This window comes from Alligator sinensis, unplaced genomic scaffold (assembly GCF_000455745.1).
Source record: "Alligator sinensis unplaced genomic scaffold, ASM45574v1 scaffold794_1, whole genome shotgun sequence".
Lineage (NCBI taxonomy): Eukaryota > Metazoa > Chordata > Crocodylia > Alligatoridae > Alligator > Alligator sinensis.
Genome location: NW_005842125.1, coordinates 1,042,853 through 1,056,982, shown reverse-complemented (window position 1 = coordinate 1,056,982; position 14,130 = coordinate 1,042,853). Strand labels below are relative to the sequence as shown.

Genomic DNA, 14,130 nt, shown 5'->3' with positions numbered 1-14,130 from the left:
GAATAAGATTTTTAGTTGGTATTCTCTGCCTTAGTTTAAAGGAATTTCACACTAGAGAAAAATAAAGATCTTTTCCTTCTTGAAAGATAATAATCACTTGCTAACATTAAAGGGTATTAGTAAATTGCCTGAGGAGCAGGCTTGCAAACCAAAAAGTGTTCAGTCTCCCAGAGTTTCCAGTGATATGCGAAAAACTGTTGTGGAAAACTGTAGCAGTCTTCTGTTAGAAACGTTACGAGACAGAGACTGAATTTCTCTTCCACTGTATTTAGCACAAGAGAGGCCCAATCCTGGTGGAAGGCCTCTGAGCTGCACTAGAATTTTAATGACCTTAAGAGGTACAATACGATTGGTACAATTTAAAATAAGCCACCAATAATATATAATATAAATATAACGTTTACATTATCGGTGTCATACAATTTCACTATCTTGTGGAGAATGCTACAATGCAAACACCACAGACCGGGATTACAAAGACTGGAGATGCATATTATTCTTGTGAAGGACTGTAAGCTTTGAGAAGAATCAAGAAAACTAATTAAGCAACCATGAGAGAAAACGAGAACAATCTCATATTAAATTCTCTACCATCTTTTGCAAACTGTAGTCATGCTTTTATTCATCTCATTTCACCCATAGAGGACTACACAAACCACAGACTGCATGGCCTCTTGCTCTCTCTTTTTTTGACTGTGAATACATCTATGTTTAGGAAAACAAGTACATAAAGATCTTTTCACAGCTCGCCTGAACAGATTTCCTGCAAAGGGAGCAATGCCAGACGATGCAAAAATAAAGTGGCCTCTTTCTGTACAGCATGTAATTGCCCCTGTTTCAAGCATCAATACTGGCCAAATTACTGCATACTTTCCCCAGTTATTTCTTATTTAAAGTACACAGCAAGACTGCAGTACCCCAATTTAAATGCGTTACAGCAGCATGATTCCTACCTTGACGAAGGTTTCTTCAGTCACACACAGTGGGACATTATAGTAATGCAGCACACAAGACGGGGGCTGAATTATGTTCTTGGATGCTTGGCCCGCACTGGTGAAGCGATTATTCTTACTCATGGCAAAATCCTTGTAACTACTTGTACCATCCTCCAACTCAAATATTTGACTGGGAACTACCGAGTGCTGCTTGGACACACTGGGATTTAAAGATACAAAGTTAAGAAAGACTGCATTCTAAATGAAACATTTAACTGTACATTTTGCACACAAACTACATAGACAAGAACAAAAGAAATGGTATTCACTTCTGAAAAGAGGAGTTAAGTTGATTTGGACCTTGGTTTCCATGTTTAACTGTGGAAGAAAGACAGCTAAATATGTTAATGGATATATTTTCATTAGCTAAGTTTCTGCATATTATTGTTCTCAGATTTCTGCTGTTAAAAAAACAAACTATATTTGCATGTACAGCTGATCAGCATAATATTCTTACATTTAACATTCAACCACTTTTACTGATGTCATATTCTGCAGTTTTGTTAGCTAGTATTTAAAACAGTGGTGCTCAACCAATCTAGCCTCCTAGGCTAAGTGAGTGGCACAGGACCAGTCCATGGGCTGGGTCCAGTGCATGGGTTTGGCACGTGGGGTCAGTTTACAGGTGCAGCCCTGCATGCCAGACCCCACGTGTAGGGCTACATCATCCAGCCTGCAGAACTCCATATGGGTTCAGAAATTTGGCAGCAGGGGTGTGGTGGCAATGTTAATAGCCACAGCTCTCCAAGTGAGCTGGAGGTTAAGCATCACTGTGCTAAAGAATCTGAAAAGTCTTTATAAAGTTGTTAAACAGCTGAATCATGTGCAGTTAAATTACATCCACCTGAACCTTTAACGTGATAAATAGTATATTTACCAGACATTAAGCCTCTTGCCAAATAACTTGACGTTATTAAGATGTGTGACAGCTCTTTCTACAGCATATTCATCACCCATTTCTACCAATGCTGTACCAGGAATAGTCTTCATAAATTTCACCTGAAAGAGTTCAGGAGTAAATGACAATGCAGCTCAAAGGATACCATTACTGTAAGAATTCTGCAAATTATAAGAAAAATATACTCTTTGCCCACTTCAACCACTATCAGTATCAATAACTACTTAGAAAATAAGCTGTTTGCACCCACTACGTTTTAAATTAGACAGACTAAATTTAAGCACAGACTTGGAGGGACATGGGGAAAAAAGGGTGGAGTTCCCCTGGTAAGGCGAGGGAATATAGGAAGAAAAATGTTTTCTCTTATGGAGAGAACAAACAGAGGTTGGGAAATAAGGCTGTGTTGGTGGGACAGGCAGGCACACAATCTCCTAGGTGAGAAGCAAGGGAGCAGCTAGGGTGGATTCCTTTTGAAATTTTGGGAGGGAGTCTGTTTTACTTACTTGATTTTATTCTGCTTTTGTAAGTTATTTTGTCTTTACTGAAAGCTGCTCTGAGCCTCTCTCAGGAAGGGCAGCACATGCATCTCATACATAAATGAAGCTGCTAATAACACATGCCTTACCTTTTCAATATTTCCATACAAACAGAACAGGTTGAAGACCCTTGAACAGTTCATCTTTAACTGATGCAGCCCACTGACCATGACAACAGAGCCAGAAGGATTGCCACCATGCATATAAGAGGAAGAAGCCTGAGGCAGTGGGTAAGCAACAAGCTCTGGTGTATCTCGAGATCCCATTCTGTACCGGCTGGGTAAAGGTAACAATGGACCATGTGATCCTACAGAAATTACAAGACATTGTTAACTGTAACTCTCATCAATTTACAATGGATTGATGCTCAGATACACATTGCTTGATCTAGAGAGGAATTTTAGTTTTCTAAGTAAAATATCATTTGATCTTTTCCCCAATTCAAACCAAGCCTTCTAATTTTATTTTACAGTTTTTCTGCTCCCTGGTTGAGCTTTTAGTAGTGTATAGAGGCAGCTGCATAGTAGCTCAAAATAAAGTCTTACTCTTTGGGCAGGGGGGGCGGGGAAAGAGAATGTGGAGTGAGTGGGTGTGTTGGAGGGGTGAATTTGCAAGGGGGGGGGGGATGAGGAGGGGTGTTGTAGGCCTGACTGCATGCTAGGTCCAGAGAGCCAGCTGGGGGTAGGGACCGAAGGTGTGTGCAGCAGAGCTCACCCAGATGGTGCGGGTGTGGTGTTGTGTGTCCTCCACTCCCTCCCAGAAATCTGGCCCATGACTGCCCCTGCAGTACTCTGCATGGGTCCAAGCCCCACCCATTTCCACCTGGGGCAGCCTGCACCATGTTCCTGCCTACATGGCCCCAGCCAGGACGCACAGCTTCCCAGCAGAGCTGCAAGCTGGGTACTGCTCAGCTCCCCATGGTCTTTCATGGCTCCTCCTCCTCCCCCTGCTGCACCACTCCAGTAGGGGTGCGTACTGGGCACCACACACCCAGCCAAGTGAGAGGGAAGCTGCAGCCAGGCAACCCCTACACCAGCACACAGGGCTCTAGGTCCCTTCCACCCACCCACCATGATGTGCAGCCATCTGTGGGTGAAAGGCAGCCCCACTGGGAAGCTGCATCTGCTGGCCAGGGCTGGGGCAGTGCCATCAGCAGGCATGGGCAGGTGCAGGTGGGAACATGGCGCAAGCTGTCCCGGGGAGGGCTCAGCCCCATGCAGAGCGCCATGGGGCAGATACAATCAATTGGTGGGCCAGATCTTTGTTTTGCCCACCCCTGCCATAACGGAAAAAATAAAGTCAAACTCTAGAAGAGAGTCTAATAGTCCAGAGGTAGTGCAGTTTTGTTTGAGGGCCTGTAGGAGACTGGTAAAGGAGGGCAGCTTTCTATGAGCTAACTCAAGAATACATGTGTTCAAGGGTCAGCATTAATACACAGCTCCAGGTGACCTCATTTTCCACTGCCAGTTAAAGTGACATTTATCAGGAAGCAAAGTGACAGCTGTCACAAGGGTTAAACTTCATAAGTCACAGTTTAGTTGCTCAGCAAGTGCTGAACCAAATAAAGCTTTCACAAGAATTGTTAAAAACACTTCGGTCACTAGTCATTCATTTATCTAGCTAGAGCTTTAAAACAAACAAAAACAAAAAACAAAAAAACCCCCAGTATTTCCCAAAGTACTATGGGGAGGATCCTCCATTCTCATGAGGCCAAGAATAATGTTGATCAGTGGTGCTTGACATTCTGAACCCAAGGCCCAGATATGCGATATGGGGGTCGGTCCACAGGTGCAACCAGGTGTGCCAGCACAAACCCAGTATAGGACTGCCTGTAGCTACTTGGGACTGCTGCCTGGCAATAGGCAAACAGGGTAAAGCTCCAGACAGGTAGGAAGGACTGAAGCTTAGCTAAGTCAAACGTAGCAGAGGAGAACAGACTGCTCATTGAGTGGATGGATGGGCCATATCTCAGGCTGATCAGGAACACCTGACCAGAAGGGGTAGAGCCCCAGGAGATAAGCTGAGTTCCTAAATCAGAGTGGGCAGGAGAGAAGCCCCTGGTGAGTAATGCTATCAGAAACAGACCCAGAGGCATCCAATGCACCAGAGAGCTGGAAGCAGACAGATAAGAGGGGAGTATGAATTGTTGAGAGACAGTGCCCAAGAGAAGAGTGTAGGTTTCAGTTTGAAGCAGTTTGCTTATGTTTCTGTATCCATTCTGACTGAAAGTTTGGGTGTGGTGGAGGCCACAGGTGGGGTGCCTGTGTGGCACCCTACAGTACAGGAGGTTAAGGTCAAGAGAGAGTCCTGCAAGGGTCAAGGATGGGGTAGGCTGCACAGAGCTGCCTAGGGCTAAAGCTGAGTAGCTAGAGCTTGCAGACAGTAACTCTGCAAGAGTTATGGACTCATGGGGCTGAACTGAGTACAAGGCTAGGGGCTCAGAGCACAAGAGGACAGGGTCAGAGGGCCCAGTGTAAAAGGAGGCAAGGCCAAGGAGACCCCATGAAAGAAATTCAAGTTACAACTCTGTGAGGCATGGACATGGCTATGGATGTGGCTGGAGGCCAAAACTGTTGCCCCTAAAATAAACTTGTGCTCTAAGTGGTTCTCAACCTTTTTTGTGCCAGGACCCACTTGTAAATATCAATGTCCAGTCCCAACCCTATGCCCCTCACTCCTGACCTGCTGCTCCCTGGGCCCAGCCCCCAAATGTGGGGGCAGGGGATGGGTGTGTGGGGCATGGAGGGCTCCAAGTAGCACCTAGCAGACTGGAACTCTTGCACCCTGCAAGGGAAAAGCCATGGTTTCCCATATTTTTCTCCTTTAAAGAGCCATTTTTAAAGTTTGTTCATGACCCTTTTGTATGTTCTTATGACCAACTTTTGGTTCATGACTCACGGGTTGAGAAACACTGCCCTAAGGCATGTGTAGGACTAGGAAGGCCATAATTTAGTGCCTGAAGGCAAGAGTGGTGTCAGCATAGATTCATAGATGTAGGGTCATAAGGGACCTAAGTAGATCATCAAGTCCGACCCCCTGCGCTGGGCAGGAGAGAATACTGGGCTTATATAACCACAGCTAGGTAACTGTCAAGCCTCCTCTTAAAGACCCCCAGGGTAGGAGCCAGCACCACTTCCTTTGGAAGTTGGTTCCAGATCCTATTCACCCTGGCTGTGAAACAGGATCAAGGAGTACTAGGGATCTGGTTAAAGAGCAAGCTGAGGTAAACTGAAGCTCACTCTAGGGCCCTGAGGCGGCCTACAATAATATCCTTCAAGGCATGGCAGGTGAGGCAGAAAAAGGACAGGAGAAGCCAGAATGGGGCAGGAGATGTTTTGCCAGCAGGGGAGGGTCACAGCCGCTCTCAGAAACAGTCCTGTTGCAGGCTCATCAAGAAAAGGAGGAAGAAAAAGGAGACGACCTAGTGCTACCCATGAAAAACAGCTTCCATTGAAAGAGGGAAAAAGAAACTCAACTGAAGTTTGATGAGATGTTAGAGGAAAAAAAGGGACATGTGGTTAAGAGCAAACTGAAATATTTTGAATTCTCAAGGCCTGAAGGCCTCCAAGAGAAAATAAACCCTCTGGGAGACCTGAAGAATGGTGGTGTGATACCCAAAAGCTTGTCTAAGTCTACCCCAACCATGCACTGGTCCACTAAAAGATAAATCACCCACAAGAACTTTTGCCTCTGGCAGAAAATAAAATTATACAATGTTCATCAACTTTCTACTTATACTTGATCTGGCAAAAGAAGCAGTAACCAACAAAGATTGGTTTCTAAAGGTCAAAATGACTAATGCATATATGCAAATTAAGCTTTTATAGAAGAAATACAGGAAGCCACATTAAGATCTCAGCCCCTAAACCTCTCTGCATTTCGTAAAGACTGTACACCTCAAATTACAGAAGAGTATTTGCACAAACAGACTAAGGGCATTGCAATAATTCCAAAGTGTCTGCCTACACAGTAACATATTGCCAAACTCAGACACATTAGGAAGAAGAGCACCAGGGATATTACAAGGGAAAAGTGAAATAACTAGCTGCGTTAAATACAGAAGTTCAATAGTTTTCTGAAACCAATCGGTGTAACAAATACTCTACATATTGCCAAGTTTTTTTTCATGCTGAGCTGCATTGTTTAGAAGAAAGAAATCTTTCTGGTACATGTCCTCTAGTCACTGCCTAGCGTGATGACAGCTTACAGATGATACCATCTAAAGCAGTAATTGAACCAGTGGGATAAGACGGTATAATTTAAAGAAAAATGTTATTAGTGTTATAGACCCCAATAGGTTTCATAACATCATGAACATCTTTAACTCATGGACTGACAGTAGCAACTGTAGCACTACACTAAACTACAGAAACTCTACAGAAGTCTATCTACTATTATGTGTTCACTATGCTTTTCTATGCAACCTAGAAAAATTTGTAATTCCACCATATAAAAAAAAAGTGAAAAGTCACAGACTACTTGTCATTCTGTTACTTACCATAGCCATCATGTCTAAACGATGAAGGGTGTTCTCCCAAAATAGCTTGCCTCTGGCGGCCCTTCCCTCTGTCTAAGATATGGGGGTGGAAAAAAGTAGTTTTACCAAGTGCACACCTGAATTCTCAAATCAGGATATTTATAATTTCATCTAAGAAGTGAAAATATAACTTGATATCTGGTTAACTTTAAGAAAATCAGTTTTTAAGGCCAGATGTAAATCATAGAATGAAGTTAAGAGGCTGCCATTTGTATAACAAAATTCACTTAAAGTTGAGATTTTTGGCAAAAGAGAATGTGCAGACAATTTAAATCTATAGGAATACTTGATAATGTTCTGCAGTTGACGTCACATAATATTACAGATAGCACCAGAGAGTAGGATTTACCTATGCATGTCTTAAAACAAGTTTTAAAAGCAGTACTTGTGAAAGACAGTACCTGAATCATACTATTAGCTTCAACAGCAACACATTTTCAAAGTGGGCTTCTTTCAAGAAGTTTCAGCATAAGCCAACAACAACCTGTATTACATGGTTTCACAATCAGTAAACAGAGAGCATTACATTTGTGTACATATATTTACATGAACACCTATTGATTTCTGGGAATGCTGAAAGGACTGTACATTACTGCATTATTCATGATGCACAACGTTATTTTCAATTACAATGCAATGTTACTGAATAAAATCTTCAATAACGGACAATCCTTTGAGAAAACCCTGTTTTAGATCATGTAAAGTTAACCAAGGGATCAACAGGACTGGATGAAAGCAGCGCACTGTTTCCAAAAGGTAGAGTTCTACTTAATTTTCTTAGCAATTCCCAGAAAAAAATATGAATTTCCAACTTTTCTTGGTAAGTGAGAGTAGAACATTTCTCACCCATTTTGGTTAATAAATTAGTCCTTGATGCACCACATTCTAAAAGTGTGATGAAATATTGATCAGTTTGTTATAATTAGTACAAATATTTAAGCATGACTGATCTCTACCCCAATGCCTGAGAAGTTTTTCCCAAGCAGTTTGAACTCCTGAGCTTAACCCTCTGTGACAGTACTCAGTGGGACATGGGAAATGGATGCATCTTTCTGCCAAGAATGTTGAGGATAGCTTTGAGGCTAGATGATTATGCTGCAAATAAAAGCCTAAGGCAGACAGCAGCGTTCCTAGAACACTTGGCTACAGAGAGACAAGACTACTTTTCTTACTTCATATGAAGTAAAATTGCCCAAATTATGTTAGTTCTGCCTCTTGGGGATTTTACTTTAAAAACAGTTTTGAAGAAAATCCAGGATGGGGAGTGACAAAAACACCCCCCCCCCCCCCCCCCCCACAACAATACCCCTACCATTCACTAGCAGTCCAAAGCTCCCTCACTGCTCATTTTAACTATTTATTACATGGTATAAAGTATACAGGTAAGAAATTAAGTCACTTCCATAGTTCTTTCAGAAAAACGAGTTTAAAATTCTAGCCTGTGGATCTATTTTCTTGACCCTGTGCAGATGGAGTGGCCAGCTGTTAGACAGCTCTAAGAAATATCTTGAGAACCTTGTCTCAAAGCAAATGGCACATCAAAGGGTACAGTCCTTTGGTAACCAGAGGAAGCCAACATATTTCCACAACCAAATGAAAAAAAAAACAAAACAGTTTACATGCTACCTATAAATACATTTCCCTCATATCTGCACACGTTCCTTAGAAAGCCTGCACAGGTCGAGGAATGCTTTTGGGAGAGGAGAGACGGTGAGAACGTGCATGTGCACACAGTTTATAACTATGGAGAGGCCTGAAAATATTTAAGCTCCTGAGAATTAACTGAAAAAATGCATTTCTTTTGTACTCCATGAAGGATGCATGGTAAGCATGCTTATATAAAACATGAAAAGCAAGTACTTGGATCAGAGCTCAGTTTTATTTGTGCACAGTACTTGCTTTGTGTATGCTTCACTGGATAAAAACTATTTCTGGGAAGCATAACTCAACTATTTATTGTTTTTTGATCAAAGATAGTGTGCGGCACAGGCATAACACTACCATTACAAGGCTAGCTGAAAAGTATACATCTGGTATGAAGTGATGTAATATCACAAAAATAAGAGAAATAGATTCCAGCAACTCAGCTCAAAGAAAAACAAGCGAACAGCAGATCAGTGAATTTTGGGATAAAATAAAGCAACCTCAACATGTGAAAAGTTTCCCTAGTAGAGTGAGAAATGAGAAACGTGTAGTCCCTGAACCTCTATTTTTTGTAAGCCAAATCACTTCACATGAAAGTTTTCATATTTCCTTAAGTAAGTAAAATTTGTAATGGTTAAGAAACCAATGCTGCGATTAGTCTTTTTGGTCCTCCCCATGCCCCTTTCAGTTTCTATGCTTTTAAGTTACTGACAACTTCAATTTTATTTGCATTAAGCAGCCAGGAAATTGAGTTAATTTCTGAATTTTGGTTCAAATAGTGAGATTCTACCAGCTGCCAACCAGTACTGTAGCTCCCTTGTTAACCTTTTACAAGAACTTAATTCTGAAAATCCAAAACCTGCATTTTTCAATTATACAACAATTTTACAAACTCAGAATTTCTGAAGTTAACTTTGAAGCATATTTCAGAAAGAAGTCAAAACCCTCACCTTTGTATAAGACTCTGAAGATACTCTACCTTAAATTGGACTCTAACTCCATGTTATACATATCTAATTTCTAAAATTACATTATATAGAAAAAATATTAACACAAGTCACTGAACAGTTACAAAAAAAATTGAAACACTTTACAGAAGTCAGGCTACATAGCAGTTTCTCTTTTACATTTTAGGCATAATTTTCACTTGTAAGACTTATGCTCTGACTTATTTTCACATGCAAGAATCCAAGAGACAAGTTACATGTGCACCAAGCGTGCAACTCCCTATTCCAAATATTTAAATATAGCTGAGGGGTCTTATTTGATAGCATATTGATCAATCCCAATTTTCTATACATGTTATTCCTCTAATTTACTTACTTGAGACAATATTTACACTGTAGAGACTGAATGTGCTGTTCTTTTAAATACAACAAGTCATAAGAAGATTACAACATTGTAGATGAGATCAACAGGAGTTGGGATTTTTCCATTTTATGGAGGTTCTTAATTTCTGCAGTTGTAATTCTAGGGTTAAGATCAGTATACATACACACTTGAACAGAAATGGGTACAGTCTATCATGGTATTTATTCATCCCATGCAAATCTGAAGTACTGTAAGTGTCCTCCTTTAAAAACTGGTGGTGGTGATGCATGCAGTATGCAGACAAAGTGAGTTGCAAGTCTGAGATTTTCAGAGGGCTTTTGCTGATGCCGATGTGGTGCATGATGAAGTGTAGAGTCAGCCTGCTGAAGTCCTCTATCCTTCTTAATGCCTTGTCCAACATAAGGGAAAAAGTCCTTTCCAAAGAGAAGCAGTGTGCAAGTTTGTAGTTTGTAAGGAATAGTCTGTATCAGTTTCCTCCCCTCCAAAGAGAGAGAGCTGCTTGGAGAAATGCAAGTCCTTGAACTGCAAACGTGCTTGCATGTGTGGGCTCCTTGTTGAACTAAATAGCTCAGATATACACCAGTAGGGGGCACTAATGTTCAGTGTTATTTCCTGGATTACAGGTTGGCCTCTGCAACACAGCCTTCACCAGCAATGGCTTGTTTGAAAGGACTATTGCATTAAACAACCTAACCATGTATACAGTACAGTATTTAACGCAGTTAACCACTTACAGCTATAATATATGAAAACCTACCTCTTCTGCCAAGATACGGTTTAGTGTAGTCCCAACTATCATTGTCGTTTCTAATGACATTAAGTCGAGTTGGCTGTTTAAACAAAGTAAAATTAAAACAAACACAAGGTAAGTCTGGAGCTTATGCATTTTGGTAGTAAAGTTATTACTAGAGAAGATCTGAGCATTACCCTTGCATATTCGATTTTTAAAGTACAGCATCCTGCATATATGTCTGCTCCATTGAGTGCTGCCTTAGCCTTCTGGGCACAGAGAACAGATTCAAATGTGTATTGTGTTAAGGAGTTTTAAAAAAATGTTTAAAGTAAAGATTCCTCCCTCTCAAAATAGAGACAATTTAAGATGTTTTAGAATAACCTACACATACTTTGCCAGGAATGAGGCATCTAAAAAGGTCGACCTGTTTAGTACTCAAGAAAAGCTTTGGCTGTCCACATTCTCAACATCAGCCTAAGCCACATCTTGTCTACTTTTGAAGTGCAACAAGTTTAGGATGAGATTTCTAACACTTTAAACAGACTCATTCTACTTATGGCTAATACAAGTACAATAAAAGCCTCAGTTTACTTCTACAAGTTTCTGTGTGCTTACCTAACTTTAAAAAGGCAGACACACTACAGTTCAGAGTGAGTCTGGAAGGGCCATTTCAGCCAAGTTTTATCAGCACACGTAATGAGTTATTGACAAGTTCAGTAAATGACTGTAAAGCCAGCAGAAAAAGGCTTAAAAATGGACTGCTGAAAAAGAGCAGAGGCCAGTATCTTCCCTTAGTACTTTGAATGCAGGTAATAAAAGGTTGGGACTGAGGAGTCATAAATTCAGTTACTTTATGCAAGAAACTAGGACACAGGAAGGAGAGATTAAATAGGTCTTCCTTTCCAAGACAAGAATTCCTTCACTGAATCAGGAAAAAAGGAACTTAATAACTTTTACAAGCAAAACACCCAAACAGGACAGTCTAGGTGGCAGGTGCTGCAACTGAGGCATTACTGAGCTTACATTAATTCCATTATCCAGAAGTGCAGATAAGCCTACAAGAGATGCTCTTGTGGTGTTTCAGACTACTATTGTTTCCCCACAAATAACTACAGTTCTCGGGAGCTAAACACAAAAGCATGTGAACAGCCTGCAGAGTCCCAGTGCACGATTCACAATCCTCCTGTATTTAGTGATATACAGTGCTAGGTTGCCTAGTAGGCCTGTGTGAAATTTCAGCAGCCGTTTTGTTTTGGAGGTATTTGGGGCTGTTTCAGTGCCCGAAACACTGAATCTGAATTAAAACAGAAGACTCAGAAACATCTTCAAAATGAAACATGGCATCCAAAACGTTTTTGAAATTTTCCAAAACATTTCCGTTTCGGAGCTGGGCTTGCAGGGAAACAGCTGTACGCTGCTGCCCTGCTGTGCAACTTGACTCCGCAGGGAGTAGAGATCAGCACTGGGGGCTCCTCGCCAGCGGCAGCAAGGAATCCCTGGCACGGATCTCTGCTCCTTCTGGAGCCAAGTTGTACAGCAGGGCAGTGCTGGTCCCTGCCACGTGACCTGGCTCTGCAGAGAACAGAGATCCGCACCAGGATCTCCTCGCCGCCACTGCCCGCCCCACACAGTCCCACATTGCCGGGGCAGCGTGGGGTGGGCAGCGGCAGTGAGGGGACCCCCAGGCACAGATCTCTCCTCCTTGAGGAGCCAAGTCATGCAGCAGGGACCAGCAGACTGGCTCACCACTCTATGTTGCTTCCCTGCCCCGTGACCCAGTGTGACGGATCAGAGATCCACGTAAGGGTCTCCACACCTGCACAGAGGGCAGCAGCCCTCCCCCTCCCCAAGACAAGTGACCCGCAGCCCTGTCCTGCTCCACACTGGGAGCCTGGAGTCCCCAGCTCCAGGCCCTGCCTGGTTGGGTAGGGTTGTGCGAAGCTTCCCTTGCAGCCCATTTAAAACAGATTCAGGGGAGCTGAATATCCGAAACAGATTCGGCCGAAATGAAACAAGACAGTGATCCAAAACACTGAAACAAACCACTGTCCTCCGAAACGGCCGAATTCGAAACTGAATTGAAACATAGCAGTTTCGCACAGCCCTATAATGCCTAGATTCATCAGCACTCCATTCCAGGAGACATTCTAATGAAGGATTTAACCAAATGAATCATTAAAAAGTTCTATACAGTTTTCCTTGTGTGTTGTTATATTAACTCTGCATCTCTGTGGAGAAAAGTGTAATGTATTGAAAATGTGTAATTGCCCTGCAGAACTTGCTACATGCAACGGAAAGATTTACTGATTAGAGCTTCTAGCAAGTATAGGAAACTGTTTTGCAAGCACAGGAGATGCGTTAGCTAGATACTTCTGCAAAAACAAGCAGCATTGAAACGGATGGTAATACTGAAATTATCAGCACTGGGTTTCAGAGTTACAGCTACATACACCTGAACGTGTGGTAAGGGCAAAAGACACCCTTAATGCTACTGTTTCAGACTACTTGCTTACACCACTCCATCAATTTGTACTTAGCAATGTCCTCTGCAACTGCACGTTAAAAATTTCATTTAAATAATGGAATGTTGCAGAATTTAAGCAGACAGACAAGAGTCGAGCAAAATTTGCAGCCACAATACTGGAGGAAAAAAACACTTACAGTACCCCTCATCTTTAACAAAGAGTTGCAGGCTGTAGAAGATACCTTATCCAGCAGTGAGCTACCCAATCCAATTAACATTGGTTATCATAAACATGCAATAATTTTGTATAGCAAAATAAACCATTCTCTGTTGGGGTGCATAGTCTTCAAAGTCTAACTTCTGTACTAAAGACAAACAGCAGCAACTAGTTCCTTGTTTTGGTGTTAAGTACAGCTTGTATCCCTGGCAAGTTACTGAAGAGACCCTCAGTTTAGTTCTCCATGCACTCAGCCCAAGAACACCAACAGACTGGTAATATCTGTGGTTCTCTGAAAGGCACATTAAGAGCCAGAGAGCAAATTTTGTGCCAGACATTTCATTCTTGTGCCAAGAAGCAGAAACAGGACAGTGGAGGAAGAAATCAGCCTCCATAGACATGATTGCTAGAATGCTATAAAGATTCAGTCATATCGGACTTTGGACCTTGATATGTACCATAATCTATTAACTATTCTCAGTCACAGCTGTTTCTTTCACTTAAATTCACAGTGGCAAGTAGTATATTAAGTGGTGAGCTAACACTGAGGAAAGAATGTTTCTTCTCTGTAAAGACAGTTTAAACTAGATTAAGCATAGTATTTTATACAAGCCACAACTGAAAGAGAGAAGTACCTCTTCAAAAGGTAGTCAACTAGACCAGTGCTGTAACAGTTAAATAATTTCCAACAAGTGCCCCAGAACATTCTTACCAATGCTGAGTTTGTAACTAAATTTTTTTTTTTTTTTTTTTTTTTAAATAACAACACTTACC

General features: G+C 41.7%; 1 protein-coding gene across 1 annotated transcript in view; it reads right to left on the bottom strand.

Moving 5' to 3' along the window:
* HNRNPLL (heterogeneous nuclear ribonucleoprotein L like) overlaps positions 1 to 14,130 on the bottom strand; it is a 30,843-nt gene that overhangs the window by 4,101 nt on the left and 12,612 nt on the right. Inside the window, exons 4-9 of the mRNA XM_006024938.3 lie at positions 10,870 to 10,966; positions 10,700 to 10,772; positions 6,928 to 6,999; positions 2,519 to 2,736; positions 1,873 to 1,994; positions 954 to 1,155 (exon numbers count right to left, since the gene is read on the bottom strand). Coding sequence (XP_006025000.1) covers positions 954 to 1,155; positions 1,873 to 1,994; positions 2,519 to 2,736; positions 6,928 to 6,999; positions 10,700 to 10,772; positions 10,870 to 10,966 — 784 coding nt within the window. The remainder of the gene's footprint in view (positions 1 to 953; positions 1,156 to 1,872; positions 1,995 to 2,518; positions 2,737 to 6,927; positions 7,000 to 10,699; positions 10,773 to 10,869; positions 10,967 to 14,130) is intronic.